The 17482-nt window shown below is 38.9% G+C and overlaps 1 protein-coding gene across 4 annotated transcripts in view; it reads left to right on the top strand.

Moving 5' to 3' along the window:
- Positions 1 to 17482, top strand: part of LOC122081820 (phenylalanine--tRNA ligase beta subunit, cytoplasmic-like) — a 69903-nt gene that overhangs the window by 15202 nt on the left and 37219 nt on the right. For all 4 annotated transcript variants that reach the window (XM_042649173.1, XM_042649158.1, XM_042649166.1 and 1 more), the window contains exons 7-11: positions 6968 to 7009; positions 8987 to 9028; positions 9257 to 9333; positions 9755 to 9881; positions 10013 to 10180. In XM_042649173.1, coding sequence (XP_042505107.1) covers positions 6968 to 7009; positions 8987 to 9028; positions 9257 to 9333; positions 9755 to 9881; positions 10013 to 10180 — 456 coding nt within the window. The remainder of the gene's footprint in view (positions 1 to 6967; positions 7010 to 8986; positions 9029 to 9256; positions 9334 to 9754; positions 9882 to 10012; positions 10181 to 17482) is intronic.

Below are 17482 nucleotides of genomic sequence, written 5' to 3'. Positions count from 1 at the left end.
AAAAAAAAAAAAAAAAAAAAAAAAAAAAAAAAAGAAAAAAGAAAAGAAGAAACAAGAATCTGATAGTGATGTAGCAGATGCACCAATGATTTTGAACACATCAGAATTCCTTTAAATTCCATGGCTGAAGCCAGTGGTAAGCAAAAAAGGAAAAATAAACCTCAAGAAACAAACTTCTGCTGTCACTTTCCTGTTCAACCCTACTTTACACAGATTCCTAAGATGCCGCTACTTGAACTTCTACTCTAGGGGCTGTTTTATGTCCAAAACAGAAAATAATTAAAAGAATAACAGAATCATTCACTTACCCCTTTTTTTTGGATGAATAAATAAATTCATTACCAAGTGAGGAGGAATATACAAGGGGGGAGCAAGGGGGAGGGGGAGGGGGAGGCTAATCTAAGGCAAAGCCAAACAAAATTACAACCAAGCAAAACTGCAACAAGAGCAGAACCAAAATCACCCTACAAGACACAGCCAAGAGAAAGGAGAAGGAGGGGGGGGGGGGGGGGGGGGGAAGGGACAACAAGCTGGAGAAGGAAGTCAGGAATGGGGGAGGAAGTCAACATAAAGGTTTCAAGAGGCTATGATGTGACGGTTTCTAGGGGACCTGGGAACAGGCTTAAGGTGAAGAGAATGGATTTTGGAGGAGACATTGAAGTAGATGGCTTTCCAAATCTTGTCCAAGGAGTGGGATTTGGAAGACCATCTACGAATGCTACGCTCCATCCAGATGTGGTTGATGGTGGTAGAGAAGGCAAGCTTTCCAATAGTGTCATAGATGTGGGACCCGAAAAGGTCATGTCAATCCAAATCCATTCTCTGTCATAGGGGAAAATACGTCTGGCGGAGGGCCAACATTTAGAGAGAACCAACTTCAGATGGAGGAGGAGAAGGGGCAGTCAAAGAAGAGGTGAGGGTTATCTTCAGTACCATGAGGGCAGAGGTAGTAGGAGGGGGGGCAGGGATATGGCGGTGGGAGACAAGAAGAGAGACATCTCCAGGGAGTCAAGCTATGATGAGGGATGTGGCCTTTGAACCAGACTAGGTTACGTCAAGTAACCACAGGACCCGAGGACCGAACAAAGGACCAAGCGGAGGTAGAAGAGAATATCCCAGTGGATGAGGGAAGCAAGATACATTTGTCTTCCCTACTTCTATGACCCGGAGGAAGGGGGGGAGAGAGGACCAGTGATCAAGAAGAGGGGAAAGGGATGGAGGTGGGGACCAGCCAAGAGGGGACAGGATGTAAGAAACAAGGGCTGACTTAGGAATGCCGAATGCCAGAGGAGTAAATGGATCTGGGGGACACAAGGGAGGAGAGGATACCAGCCGAGTGCCAGGGGTCCATCCACAAAGAGGTGTCTTGGACATTACCATTGGAGAAGGAAATGGCATTTAGAGCCAAGGGCCTGAGGGAGAGGATATTCCTCCAGATCCAGGAATTGTCTGGAGGGACTGGGACAGTCCAGAGGGAATGATGCTTGAGCAAGTAGGAATGGATCCATGCAACCCAGATGCCCTTCTGCTTGGAAGCAATTTTCCATATGAGCTTAAGAATACCCACAGAGTTGACATCTTTGATTCTCCTAATGCCAAGACCACCTTCAGCTTTGGAGAGACATACCTTTTCCCAACTGAGAGAAATCTAGAGGTATCTGAACCTTTCCATAGAAAGGAGAAAAAATTCCTTCAATGGACTTGGAAATGGAAGCAGGAAGGGAGAAGACACCCAACCAATAAAGATACATGGATTGGAACACCAAACGAATGAGGGTAAGACGGCCAGCATAGGAGAGCAGCTTGCCTTTCCAGAGCTGGAGCTTCTTTCTCAGAAGGTCAAGCATCGGGGAGCAATGATGGGAGGAAAGCCTGGAGGAGATGAGAGGGAGGCCTAGGTACTTAACAGGCAGGGAGCCTAAGGAGAAATTAGTGATGCCACGAAGGTGAGCTTGGGCGTCAGGGGTGACCCTAGAGAGAAAGAGGCTAGACTTGAGCAGATTAATGCGGAGCCCCTTGTTAAACCCTACTATTGACAGGGAGTATATTAGTCCTATAAAATAGAGAAATAAAGAGGGCTTAATGTATTTTGTTAAGTAGGATGAAAATAGGGATATTATTTGGCTTTCAAGAAGTGTTATTCAGCAGATTCTAGTCTCTCCAGATCCAAATGGCTGAGAGAGAGAGAGAGAGAGAGGGAGAGAGGAGGGAGGGACGGAGGGAGGGATTCAAAGCATAGTTCCAGGCTTGAAACCAAAATATTTTGCGAAACATAGAAGGTTTCAGTTGATGGTTTCGAGCTCAAATCGCCAAATTAGGTATGAAACTTCTAGGAAACCCTATTTTGGGCCCTCTAAATATAGTGGAACCCTTGGGTTTTAAAAAAACACACCCAAAATGGTAGTTTTACTTTGAACTCTTTAAGTTAATAATACGCTGTATGCTATTGTATACATTGTTTAATATGGCCTATTCCACTAAAAAGTTTAGTACGAGAACACACATAATTCAATTTAAACGAGTAAAATATGCATTAGGAGTGAATAGACATAAAAGTTATAAACCATTTCATGATGATCAAATGTTATACATGGCTCATTACAGAGAGTCAAAGATGTGGGAGTGAAGAATACAAGCAAGTCACCCCTCCTCTGCCCTTCCTATATTCCTAGTATCACATCGAGTTCCGGACAGGATCAAAACCACTAGGAGAATGTTGTTGCTGCTGCCGAAGCAAGTTATGCTCCAACTGTATTGTAAATTCTGGCCATGTCATTGTTTGCCGGGAGAAATGCTTGAAGTCCTCCACAACAGTCCTATAAATGGCATCGTCAACATACTGGAGGTACTCTAACCTAGGGTGTAGATCTACGAACCGTGAGGAACTCGATCGATTGCCACTTTAATTGGATGGTGGATGTGGAGTTGGTATTGGCATGTATGGTTTGGGAGCTAGGATGAGTAGATGATGTCTACAAATATTGACCCACTGTGTGATTGACCCTCAAAACTCAGAGGGTAATGACGAAGAAGAGCTATATTGCTTATAGCCACCATCCCAGAATGGTCGGAACCGGTGCTCTCTATGGCATTGGGTGGTTTGATGGTGCACGCCATTGTCATGCACACTACTATCCTCCAGACTCAAGCCCCTGAGAGCATCAGTCAAGCTCATAGCATCGATATTCATGGATTTCATGCTATTATCCTCCTCTGCAGGTGGTATGAATCAGTGGCATGGGCCTCTCGAGTAGCTGGCACGTATGGAGGCATGGGCCTCTTGAAAAGGCAACTCTGCCTGCCTCTGCTTCTTCTTCCTCGCCCTTGCCTGTGGGGCAGCTGCTCCAAAACTAGAGGAACTAGCTCCTTTCCCCATATCTACAGCCCTAACCTGCTCCATCTGATGTGTCAGTTAACTTGCTGCCTGTAGCCACCAACCAGATGCCACTTGTCTAGTGGACTCCCTTGAATTGATCATCTTGCCAAAATAATTACATTGTGACTTTCTCTTGTCATTTTCTATTGGTACGCCATGCTTCCATGCTGCCTTTTACCATTAGCGAATGTGCAATCTTCTTACACTGTTGCATAAAAAATGCATGCATTATTAACTATAATACATTATCTAAGACTCCTAAACAGTTATGTAGATATTTCCTAATTTTTCGCTAACTTGTATTTTTTTTCCTAATTATAATTTTGTTTTTATTTTATAAAATTGTAAAAATAATAATACCCTAATGTTCCAAAAATAATCATGGAACAAGACATTAATCATCATTTTCAGTTGTAAATACAACAACAAAATTTCAAAATTTTAAATTATTTTCAAACAAAGCAAAAATATTAACTATTTTTCTGAATTTTTAGTAAAATTTCAAAGTAAATTTTAAAATACAAGAATTAAAATAATTATTTTTGGACAGAAAAAAGACTCCATAATGCTGTAGATCGGCCAACGGTGTATAACATATATAAAATTGAGCTCCAACCACTAAGTTAGCCCTATTTTTCAAAACAATTGTTGGAAGTAAATAATTTTTTTTTCAGAATAATAATAATATAAAAAAAAGAAAATTAAATCTGACTCCGTGAAGAGTCATAGATTGGGCTATGGATGCCTATGGTGTCTAACATATAAAAAATTCATGGCGTAACCACAAAGTAGTTACCTTTTTTTTTGCAAAAAATTCATTTTTGGGAAAATTAATATACTTTCAACTTCCAAATCTTCCACAAATGCAGCAGATTGTTGCTTCCGATGTGTTCCACTGCTGTCCAGCCTAGCTTGTTCCATGCTTGTAGCCTGTAGGGGAGTGATTTGGGCAAAAAAAAAAAAAAAAAAAGAGGTTTGCACAACTCTTCGAGTTGAAACCATGATTAGTTAATTCGGATTTGGGAATTATTTGGATGGAAAATTATTCGGAATAATTCATTTCAGTTATTCAATGGTTCAGTCAAAATAGCGGTAAAAAAGCTGGGGTGATAAAATTCGGGTTCGGGTTCAGGTTCGGATTCAAGAATTTTTCGTTTACAAAAAAAAATCGGATGTTATTTTTAATATTTGTAGAACTTGTTTCATATTATCTATCAATTATCATATGTACATAACATACAAATGATAAAAATTAAAATTTTAAAGATTAAAAATTATGTATTTAGCTTTTTTTTTTTTTTTTTAAACTCATTTCCCATTACTCAAATAAGAGAGAGGACGAACCCAACTAGACCCAAGTCACCCACCATGCATGTTCACCTTAAAGACTAGAGAGAGAGAGAGAGAGAGAGAGAGAGAGAGAGAGAGAGAGAGAGAGAGAAAGAGAGTAATGGCTGGGAGATTTAGTCAAGCCAAAATGGGGTGAGATTTTTTTTTTTTTTTTTGGTAGTAGGTGAGAGATTACCTTAGGAATTATATACTTTGTAGGTTTCTATTAAAAACAAAAAGAAAAGTAACATTGGGGTAATAAATGCATAATAATCACACTATTTCTATGGCTTATTCAAGATGAATCGTTTTTTTGTTTTGTTTTTGTTTTCTTTAATAGTACTAAATATTCTGATAAACTTTGGATGAAATTTGGTTCGGACGAATTATTCGTGACATTTAAAAAATCTTTAAATTCGTGATTTTTCACGAATTTGTATTTGATTCGGACCAAATTATTCGTAAAATTCGGTTTGGCCGAATTATTCGGAAGTAATTCGGCAAATTAAATAACTAGGGTTGAATACAGCAAAGTGGACTAAATGTATTGAAATTTCAACCAATTTCGTTCAAAACTGTACAAATTATACTAGAGGTGAAACAATTTCAGAAAAGGTAAACCAGTACTAACAAACCAGAAGTAGAGTGAAGAAGAAGTAGGATTGAGGAAGAAGAGAAGAGACTGCCAATTTAGAATAGCAGTTGATTCCCCAGCAGTCCCCCTCCTGACATTATAAAATATTCATCAAGTACTATACCGCAAGGACCAGGATAATCTCCAGTCCTTGCAGTAGTACAAGTCTCATAAGGTTGCATCATAATAATAATAATAATAAGGGAAAATTATGCCCCCTCCCCTGTAGTTTGTCGAAACTGCATGTGGATCCAAGGGTTTGAACGAATTACGCACCACTCCCCTAACTTTCTAAGATTCTTACAATTAGGTCCAATCCGTTAGTCACCGTGAAATTAGGACCGTTAGTTGATGATGTCAGCTTACATAATACATTCTAATGCCAAAAATGCCCATTATATACACATGAACTTACCAATATACCCTTCCATTGAAACGAACAAAACAAGGCTTTTTTGTTCAACCTGCTTCACTCTTCTTCAACCTACTTATTCTGCGGCCACTTCTTGCTTCTTCATCCTTCAACCTACTTATTCTGCAACAACTTCTTGCTTCTTCATCCTTCAACCTGCTTCCCTTTCGAAGTTGAGAAGATCAGAGAAGACAATTGCATAGAGCACCATGGAGAAGATAAAAGAAGATAGCAGCCTCGACGATCGACGAAGGATTATTCGTTCGTGAACTCCTTGCGCCAGCAGCCCTCCCCTGTAGTTTATTTAGGCACCAAAAAGGGCTGGGATGCATCCGTAATTCTCCTTCGTCGTATTCAGTCAAACAAGGGGCGCTTTCCTTCCCAGTGGTAATGTTTAGGGATTTGGATGTTTGGGTATAATAGAAACAAGATGTGTAATGTCTTATTTTATTAAGGTTTTTTGTTTTTTTTCTTCTTTTCATTGAAGGGTAATATGGTCTTTTGAGGTTTAAAACTAACAGTATATTAACACCATCAAAGCCAGGGGAGGGGGGTGTAATTCGTTCAAACCCTTGGGATCTACGTGTAATTTCAGCAAACTACAGGGGAGGGTGACGTAATTTTCCCTAATAATGATAATAAAAAAGCGAAATAAAACTAATTACCAGAGGAACAGACAACAATGCTCCTGCAGTATGGACAACACAACTTAACAAAAGGAATGTATCAAAGTGATAATGAAACAAAACATTTCGTCGAATGACCGAAAACTGCATTTTTGTATATCACATGTATTTTCTTTCGACATTTGTTGAAACCGAAATATTTTGCGAAATTTCGGCAAAACCTTGAACTATGATCTGAAGGTCCCTGACTTCATTGGATCTGCTGCTGCTGCTGCTTCTTGCACAGGCATCTTTACTGGTACTGACAGTCTCTTATGATCAGAAACTCTTACTAATGATATTCCGACATCAGCTAGTGATGATTTTAATCTTTCCAAGTCATATTTATTCAAAAAGAGTATATGTAATGTGGTAATTTTGTTGGATATTGCCAGTGCATGCGTTGGCATGAAAATGATTTCTTTTGATGTTTGTTGACTTTTTTTTAATACATGTTCTGTTTATTCAGAAGTAATCTATTCATACTAGTTGAATGATTGAAAAGAAGCTTTCTGTGTTTTTAACATCATATTTTACCTTTTCACCCCCAGGCTTTGCCGCCACAAGATATAAACTTTGTGCCACTGAAACAGGTAAATCATTTACTTGTAGATTTATAATTCTCAGAATCTTTATCAAAATCTTATTTTAATATGATTATCTTGTAAATTGGAAAACAAATATGTTTTGCTTTTAGCTGTTCATTTCCGTTCATTTTGATTGGTGGACGTTGGTTGCATTGCACTCTGGAAGTATGCTTCCCCATTTCATCCACTGGAATCGGTGTTGCATCACTCTTCAAATGGATAGCATATCCATGTGGGTCACTTGTCCGATTACTCAGATCCGTCCAAGGTTATCAAGGCGTTTCCTAGGCGCCTTGTTCGTGTCGCCTTGATTTTTACCCTTCTCTATTGCCTTCGGTCGCTTTGCTCCTTGGCAACTATGGATATGTCACTTCATGGATTCTTGGGTGACTGGAATATCTTTTTCTTCTTACCCCTCTTTGACCTTGTTTATTTTGGCATAGATGAACACCTATGATATGAATAACTGTGGCAATTGGTTTTGTTTTTTGTCATCTCCAATCCTTGACTTGTTCACATCTCATCTACCGAGTGGATCAGGAGACCTTTAACACAAATGTGAAATGTGACCTGCTATCAACCAGTCCACCTTACATGAGAACTGTTTTCTGAAGGGATTGTGTTGGATTGGCACCAACATGATGTGAATATGATCTGTTATTTACAGTTGTTAGAGTTAAATTTATTTCAAATAAGTTACAATAACATAAACTTGATAATTGATATCTTTACCTCAAGTGTGAAAGTGCAAGGGTTAGGCCCCCCCCCAGGCAACATACCTTATCAGTGTTGATTGTTGTATGGTCCGGTGCAAGTTCTGCTTTGACAGCCTCTCAGGAGGGATGAATTGGAGTCGGTCCTAACTTTCAGCAATTTTTTGCACATAGTGGGTGCCTTAAGACTCAAACCAGCATCTTCATGCTTGCAGCCAGAGCTTTTACTGTTGCATTGACTGTCCTTGCATTATCAGTGATTAATAATGCAGTAATTATAATGTGAACGGGCCTCGGCGCAATGGTAAAGTTGATCCATTGTGACGTAGTGGTTGCGGGTTCGATTTGGGAAACAGCCTCTCTGAGAAGCGGGGGTAAGGCTGCGTACATTATGACCCTTCCTAGACCCCGCAATGGCAGGATTGTCGTGCACTGGGTACGCCCTTTTTTTTCTTTTTTTTATAATAATTATAGTGCAAAAATTTTCTCTTACTGCTTCAAAAAAAGTTTGTAATGCAATAATTTTGTCTGCGATTAATAGGTTGGTTAGGCCAAATGTTAGGCTGGTTGGTCACGTTGTTTCAGACTGGTGCCAAGTTGAAAAATTTTCGACCAAAACCCGCTGTCTACATATTGTGTCTGTGTTAGGTAGTTGGGTTGTGATTAAAATTTCCAACCTAGGCTGCCTTTGTCTGACCTGTAAAAATCTTTTACCAGAAAATATTTGATTCTGCTCTTTTCTATAGGAATGTGTTTGCTGTAATTTGCTAGATATCCAAAGGTTTGGCAGTATGTACAGTTTTGGCTAGAATTCTTTCATACATGTTTTTTTCAGCTTTTCCAAGTTAAGACGCCTTTATACATGTTGCATTCCAGCTCTAGTTTTTTTCCGGTTCATTAGTCGTTCAGATAGCTGGGAAACAGCCTCTCTGAAGCGGGGGTAAAAAATCCCATCTATGCCTAATAGCCCTCTCCCTGCTGGCCGTCTATTTTTATCTAATTGATGAATGTTCTTGAATGTGGATCTATAATTGAATATGAAGGCAAGTCTGCTGATAACTGAAAATTTCTTTCCCTGCATACCCTGGTTCATCAGCTAAGCTTGGAGCTTATGCACATGTAAGCTCCTATTGTAGGTGGCTGCATTCTGACTTCTTCCTGCTTTACCATCTTTAATTCGTTCTGTTGAATCTTTGTAGGCCTTGTTCCTCACTCAAAAGGATAATTTTTGCTTTGGTACATAATGCACTTGTTTTTTTTTTTTTGGTAGGTGAAAAATTTCAGGGCTGATGAGCTAATGGAATTTTACAAAGTGAGTTCTCACGCTAAGATTTTATTGCGGCTTATCTATGAGGCGAATTGTGAAACATAAGGATGCATTTTCATTTTATTAATCTTGTTCTTTCTTGGGTTTATCGTGATATTGTCAATTTGTTCCATCACTTTTGCAGAATTCTCTTTGGTTTGTTTGAGGAAAATTTGTATTGGTGTGAATCATTAATTTTCATTTTATTGATGTTACTCCCAAAATTTTTGGCAGTCTGATATGAAACTGAAGAAATTCTTACACATAATTGAGAACTCACCAGTGTTTCCAGTCATATATGACCGCAACAGGTAACATGGTGTATGAAGTACCAATATGAATTTTGTTCTCACTGCTGATACACTTATTTGTGTGTCGTAATGTTTATCAACTTCCTGTTATTTATTATTTGCACTATGAGGTAGTTGAAGTGTCTTTGTTTATCAATGTTGCTTTTATTAAATTTCCTTCACTGTTAAAAGAGAGAAAAAAGGCCCTTTGTTCTTCTTTTTTTCTTTTACCCTAAATGTTTATTAGACATCTTATGCACTGTGGTTTGAGAAATATGAAGATTTTGGAGTCATTATCTTTGCTCTTGATTCCTGGAAAATTGTGTTTAGTGGTAACAAAGATTTTGTTTGCCTAGTTCAAAATAAGTCTTTTTCTCTTCCATTTCTCCTCAGAATTTCAAAGTATTTACTGGTGTAAGATGATTGGACTTTCTTTTTGCAGAAACGTGGTATCCCTACCTCCAATTATTAATGGTGCACATTCTGCAATTACATTAAAGACGAAGAATGTTTTAATTGAATGTACAGGCACAGATTTAACAAAGGCCAATATTGTCTTGAACACAATGGTAGGGAAAAAGTTCACGTTGCATGTATTTGCTTATTGCTAGTTAACTTCATACATAACAGTTATATAATTCCTCCTTACTGGAACAATTTCTCTCTCTCTCTCTCTCTCTCTCCCCTCCCCCCCTTCTAGGTGACAATGTTTTCTGTGTACTGTGCAAGAAAATTTGAGGTTGAACCACTTGAAGTGGTATACTCTGATGGGAAGTCATATATCTCTCCCGATCTATCAGTTTCCGATTTTGAGGTTCCTTTGTCTTACATCACTGGTTCCATAGGGGTTTCTTTAGAGGCGAGCCAGGTATTACAGTTCCTTACTCATATGTATGTTGCTTACCTATTTATTGTTTCGTGAAGTGTACCAATTTAGATAATGCCAACTCTGTTTCATAATAATTAGACTTTCCATCAAGTATTCCCCTTTTCACTCATCTGATTATTTCTTTTCTGCAAATTATAAGTAATGCTCATTGAAGTTTTGACATAGTGCCTCCAAAACGCTCACCATTTCAACCTGGATTTGAAATTCTTGTATTAAAATTCAATGGTGGATAGCTTGGGTGCACTATGGTCACCAAAGACCTGGTTAGCATTTCCTTTTGTTTCTTTTGATTATCTAATGGATTGCAAATTGGCGTTCTAGACCTTAAATGTCAATTTAAGGTATGTGTCAATTTCACTCAATCTCACTATGTTTTTTTGGTAGAATTCAATCTCACTATGTTGGGCTGAATGAATGCTATATTCTCTTTCTTTATATGTTATCAGTATCCACTTGAAACCGTATTTACTCCAGGGATGATGTAAGATCAAATCACAAGTGATCCAATCCCAGGTAGGATCTTTAGTACATTTAGTAAATTTCAGATTGAAGAACAAATCAGAAAAATAGAGAGAAAGAAGGAAGGGAGGAATGGGTGGTAGGAGAATGGCTATCTCAGCCTGGATCTCTCACCCTCAACTATTCCAGTTGATGTACACAACTTATGTTAGCCAAATCTTTGCAAACAAGAAGAAAAAATTTCATTCAATCAAATTCGTGTACCATGTTGTAGCCCTTTACAAACTTATATAGAAAACTCAAAATAGACTCAAACACTAAAAAGGAAAGGTCTAACCTAATCCTTAACTACATGGGAAACCTAAATTGACTAGGAAATTGAAATAACAAAGAAACAACAACAACAAAAACAACAACATCCAAAACCTTATCCCAACTTAATGGAGTTGGCTACATGGAGATTCCAAGCAAGGATGAGTGCGAGGATCCATGCAAAAAGATTGACGGGTTATGGGTGATTATAATAAGTGCAGGCTGTCAACCTTGCGCATCACTACAAATCAGCCAGAAGCTTATAACAACAGAATATAATAAGGTACCGACTGTCTACCTGACGTACCATATAGATCAGTCAAGCCAAAGCGTCCTACACACATTATGTCCACAACCAATACAATCCATTACCCAACCTACTTTTATGAAAGGAGGAATGAGATAACGAATTCTTGACAGCCCCACCTCAACACGAAAGAAAATGCACATGCACCACTTACACAAAGGAAATGGACTTATAATGGCATGATAACATATGCATCGTATTCCAAGCCACCTCACACCACCAAAAGGGCAGCAAGAGAGACGAAATGAGAATGAAGGGGCATGTTTCAGCTTGCACATTGAACTAAAAAGTCAAATTGCAGGACCATTTTGACCTATGAAAATTTTACTTTACAAGTTATGCATCCAAAACAAATATCTGAATCTTATTTCTAGTCAATAAAAAATTGAGTCTTTATTGGCAATTAAATAATGAAATTTTTTAGAATAGCACTTACAAATCAGAAGCAAGAGCATCGCCTCCAGGGCTGTCAATTCGTATCAAATAACGAAGAAAATAGACTCAAAATAGGACCCTAACTAAACCAATAAATTAAATCTAGTTTTTCTATTTTCTACCCATATTTTATACCCATTGAAGTGATCTATTACAAAGAAAACCCATGGGATCAAAGACCCATGATGCGGATCCAGGTTCTAAAAACAGAGTCAGACTGCTTATGGGCCCACGAGAATGTTAGATAGCTGAAATTAATGTGCTGGTGGCAAATCCGTAATATCCAAGGCAAACACGTCCTTAAAAATGAACAAACAGTAGATGGACATAACTGGAATTAAAACTTTAAAAGGATGGGCTAGTCTGGAAATTATGAAGAGTGGGGTAAATAGAATTAAAGTTCAGTCACAAGGGGGTTTTCTGTAATTAAAGCAATCTGTCCTTGTAATAATTGAAACTTGCTTTCTTCAACCTTGGAAACCCACGATAGAACAAAGAACCAGTGGAGACCATCAGAGTCAAGGAGGAAGAACTCCCTCGCAAGAACTCAGGTCGATCAGAAATTTGGGATGATGGATCACAACTCAACAAATGGCCTCCTTGGACAACCAGCAAACCAGGGTTTCTATGTCTGAAACTGAGCCCTACGGTGAGGTTGTGTTCAGATCTGCAACTGAGGTTCTATCCTTTGATGAGTGGAGTTTCTAGAGCCAGAGTTTGGGGGTTTGGGTCACCTAGGGAAGAGCAACCTTCGAACAAAGTTTCAGTCCTAACAGATTAGACAAGAAAAAAAAGAAGGAAGAGCAAGGATAGGGTCACGCAAGGGATGAGAAGAAGAGATGTGTGATAGAGGGAGAGAGAGAATCGCACAAGGGGGGGGGAAGAAGAAGGCCACACAACCATTGTGAAGTACCTACCTGACACAATCAACAACTCATTCGATCCATACTTCAATCATCTCCAATAACTTGGGTTACATGCCTTTATATGGTAAACTGAAATGAAAACTTGCCTTGTTAAAGTCTAAAACTAAAATAGCAACTCTTAATTACTTCCTAAGTTCTAACTAATGAATTCGAAACAAAATAAAACTCATTTTGGTAACTCCCTACTTGTCTAACAACTACCCAAAATAAAAGATTACATATCTTCCCAAATTAAATAATTTAATCTTTCCTAAATAAAATAAATCCTAAAATATCCTACTGAACCAAAAGCGCAATTTAGATCCGGCTCATCTCGGTTGAGATTGCCAGAATGGTCAACCTTGTTCAGCCTCGATTCTACATCAACCCAACACTTACATAACGTCATAACCCAACCCCAGGCTTATTTCTAATAAAATAAACCTTTTAACTGACTTATTTGCATTAATTCTCCTCCACTTAAAAAAAACTCGACCTCGAGTTTTGAACGTTAGAACGTCCACTTTGGTGTGATGAAAGTTAAGATGGAGTCCATAGTAAAACTCGGGCAATTCTTTGAAGACATGAATGAAGTCTCGAGGATAAGGAGCTCGTTCTTCAAATTACTTTGAAGGAATTGATGTAAGACTAGATCACATAAGATCCAATCCTAGACAGGATTTGAAATTCTGGCTGAATAGAGAGAAATTCGAGAACTCACAAACCACAGTTCAGATGGAGCTGAATTTTGGATCAAATGGAGATCCTATATGAGGGAACAAAACTTCAAAAGATGAACAAATTCTGCCGGCTGGATTGAGAGATCTGCTGCTTGCAAGAAAAAGGAAACTTTTGGTCAACCTTTAAAGGACTAGGGCTGGAAGTGTCGGATGATCCTCAAATTTGGACCAGGTGGTCATCCTAAGGTCCTCAACAAATCCTCAAAATCCTGTAGTAATCAGGGACCTGGTCTGGAAGTTAAGCACTTGAACATTCTTCCTGGAAAAACTCTGAATCTGGATTTGGTAGCTTTGTTGTGTGTCTTCTGATCAGAAACTTTAGAGGGCATCAATCTCACTTTGAACAGTAGACAAAAATAAAAATAAAGAAGAAGGAAGAACGGAGAAGAAGGGGGTAAGGGAATGCTATCTCAGCCTGCACCTCTCACCCACAGCTATCCCAGCTATTTGACGTCCTATCTAAGGAGTAAGGAGCAACAATGGCTGTAAAATTCATTCATTAATTCTCAATGTAGTACATCAACTCCTCTTATATAATAGAGCGTATGGCCTTACAATTTAGAAACAAACCCAAAATAGAAACTAACTTATTTAAGTAACTAAATACTAACTTGTTCACTAAGAAACTAACATAAGACCATAAAGGACTCTTCTAGAATACTAAGTCTTTCTTTGGCTACTTGTTAACAAAAAAAGGACCAAATTACTGTTCATGGGTACTGTTCACATGAATATTAGTTTTTGGTTTTGGGTTGGCTTGATGGGCCAACATTGGGACTGGCTGGTTTGGTTTGATGGACCCAGCAGCCCCCTTCTTTTGCAGGCTTGATCTACATTTTATTATTATTATTACTTTATTTTATTATTAATATATATATATATATATTTTTTTTTTTACTTTTGCTTTTTCCAAAACTTTGATTGTTTTATACTGTTTATCATGGTGGGGGGCAAGCCTCCAAACCCCATCACTTCTCTTGCGTCATTGTTGCATTTCAAGCAAGAGGTCCAGGTCACTCATTTCTCTTTTAGCTACCAACTGTGCCCTATAATTCATTTTTTTAGCAGTTATTGGTGTCCGGATGGGGAGGGTAACTAATTTAATGACGGATAAACAACTTCCAATTGGAACTTCGATTGTCAATTGGTATTTTTTTTATTATCCATTAACCTTGCCCTTTTGTATTAGGCTTTTAAGGTCATGTTTGTAGTGCAGTAAATGTATGTCCCCATTTAAGTAATTTCTTGAAGTGCATTCTCTTTGAATGTTATCCCTCTCCCTAGTGGATTGGGAGAGTAACTTACGTAATGACTGATAAAACTTCCAATTTGAACTTCGATTGCCAATTGATTTTTGGGTACTTTGCACCACCCCCCTTGGAGAATGCTAGTATTATAGGAACACCCCCTCTTTCACCAAATTAGACTCTGACCCCCTGTCGTCAGTTTCTGTTAAGTGATGCTATGAAATGACTATTTAGCCCTTATGAGTAAAAGACTTTTTTTTTTTTTGGTTATGCCTTATGAGTAAAAGACTGTTTAACAGAACCCAAGTTTAAGAAATGGAATGGGAGCAAAGCAGCGGGGAAGATCTGGTCGGTCTCGTCTACAAACCTTCCATTTAGAGAAGATGGAGTCATGTTTGGTGCGTTTACACTCCTCTCTCTTCAGCCTCGACACGTTAACCTTCCCTTCCTTTCCATTCCATTCCATTCTCAGTAAGCTCAAAGACGAACCAATACCCTAAAAACAGAGAGAGAAGGTCAAAGATGACCGTTGCTATATAGGGTTTAAAACTAGAAATCGGTGATGGAATCGGCACAGATTCACATCGACCCAAAAAAAGAAAAAGCATGAACTGCGTTTGGATACTCAAATCAGTTTCACTTCTTTCCCTAACCTTCTAAGCCACTCATAGAACTCCCTCTGCCTATCCTACAACAGATCGAAACCTCCCACCACCACCATCGTCTTTCAGATAATTCAATCCTTTTATACCCACACCCCTCTGCCCCGTCACGTTCACCGCTTCATGGTCTCTATTCTCCCCTTCCGACACGAATGCCCTCCATACCCAATCCGTTCTTGGCATCGACACCATTTGTCCCTTCCCCAGATGGATCTTTGACGCCTTACTCTCTTCGCCGTTGAAGAAGGGATGTACCGATAACTGTCCGATCACCCTCACGTTCTGGAACTCTGTTTCTCCGATCCTGCAAGCCAAGTGGTGAGCAAGGTTGGCTCCGGCACTATCACCTGTTAGAAAGCATTTAGAGAGATCGGCGTACGCTGAAAAATTGGGGAATTTTGAGAGTATCAAAGCCATCATTGTACAGTGAGGGAAAGTGGTGCTCTGGAGAGAGTCGATAGTTGACAGAGATGACGACGACAGGGATCTTGCGGGCGAGTCTATGGTAGACATCGTGGTAGAAAAGGGAGTTGGGGCTGAAGAAGGCGAAGCCTCCGCCGTGGAAGTAGAGGATGTTGGGAAGGGTACCGTCGCCGCCTGTGGGGGTTGTATTAGTGGGTGTATAGAGGCGAAACCACAGGTTTCGGGTGGTGTCGACGGTTACATCGGAGGTTTTGATGCCATTAACAGGTTTATCTCTGGCTTTGGCCTTCAGGTCCATGAAGTCGTGTAACTGGCGGTTGATGGCGCCGTTGGGTCGCTGTAAGGTGTCCGTTAGTGCAGAAAGGAGAGAGCACGATCTTTGGCTTCCGTGGAAGCATTGGTTGTGACGCCGTTGATTTCTCTCTCCTCATTATCTTGGTACTTTATAACTTTTAAGGGTAAAATTACTAACAAAGGGTAATTTTGGTACTTTACAATTTTTAAGGGTAAAATGGTATTTAGAAAAAAAAGACCTACTGATGTCAGCATTTGAGGTATATTCTGTAACAGTGACTGACAGCAGGGGGCTTAAGTCTAATTTGGTGAAAGAGAAGGGGTGTTCCTATAATATTGGCATTCTCCAGGGGGTGGCGCTGTAAATTACCCTTGATTTTTTTTATCATACATTATCCTTGGGTCTTGAAAAATTGAAATTTAGACAAGTTTAACCATGGTTTGAATGGTTAAAATCAGAGTTGGGCCCTTTTCAGTTTGATAACTGGTTTGGTTTTTAAAACTATGATATATCTCTTCATTCCTTTATGTTTATTTATTACTTGTTTCATATTAGCCATTAATGCCATGTTTATAGTGCAACCAAGGTTCAAGAAGTCAGTTTCAACAATTGAATAATTTCGGGGTTTTACCAACTTTTGGATAAATTTTTGCTACGGTTGGTTGGTAGATTCGTTTAACCATTTCAGTGGTCAAACAGACATTTTGTGCTGAAACTTGGCAGAGGCCCTAATTAAGCATCCCCAAACATGGTGGAACCTTTAGATTTAAAACAAGAAGAAAAAACACCCTCAAATTGTTACTTTGGTTTTGTACCCTAGGTTGGCAACGTACGCCGTTCCTTGCCTGTATATTTCTCAAAGATAGCCTATGTTACACATGATTTAGCACTATAACATATCAAATATAGTGAAACCAATTAATCTATGCACTTGCTAGTGAAAAATGAAAAAAAATCATTTAATATTTATTAAATGTCAGAATATTACATCAAAGGTGCAATTGTGCAGTCCCTAACGCTGAGTTGAAAAATAACTAGTTCATATAAAACCCCAAAGGTGCAAATGAAAAAAAATTCCCCTGCCTTCCTCCTAGTCTTCTACTCTACTCTATGTCAATAGACTCAATGCCACAGAGTTCTGGTTGGGCTCAAAAGATGAGGAAGAGGGTTGCTGCTTACAAAACTGTTCTTGCAACTTGATCAGAAAAATGGCCATGCATGTCATGGTATGTTTCAAGAAATGCTCAAAGTCCATCACACCAGCTTGGTAGGTGTTTGAGATTTTAAATGTAACCGCAAGCGTACGGATCAGTGTAGCTACGGGTCGAACTCAGGGATAGCAGCCACTTTATTTTTTTGCTTCTTTTAATAATGCGAAAGTGAACCTATTAATGGTTGTGATCTAATTCTAACTACCGTCCTAAACATATGTATCTAAAATAACGTCCTAACCATTCGTCATCTAAGAATTTAAAGATGCAAGCCACGCAATTAAA

The sequence above is a fragment of the Macadamia integrifolia genome, chromosome 1 (assembly GCF_013358625.1).
Source record: "Macadamia integrifolia cultivar HAES 741 chromosome 1, SCU_Mint_v3, whole genome shotgun sequence".
Taxonomy (NCBI): domain Eukaryota; kingdom Viridiplantae; phylum Streptophyta; class Magnoliopsida; order Proteales; family Proteaceae; genus Macadamia; species Macadamia integrifolia.
This window is presented reverse-complemented; position numbering and strand designations above follow the sequence as displayed.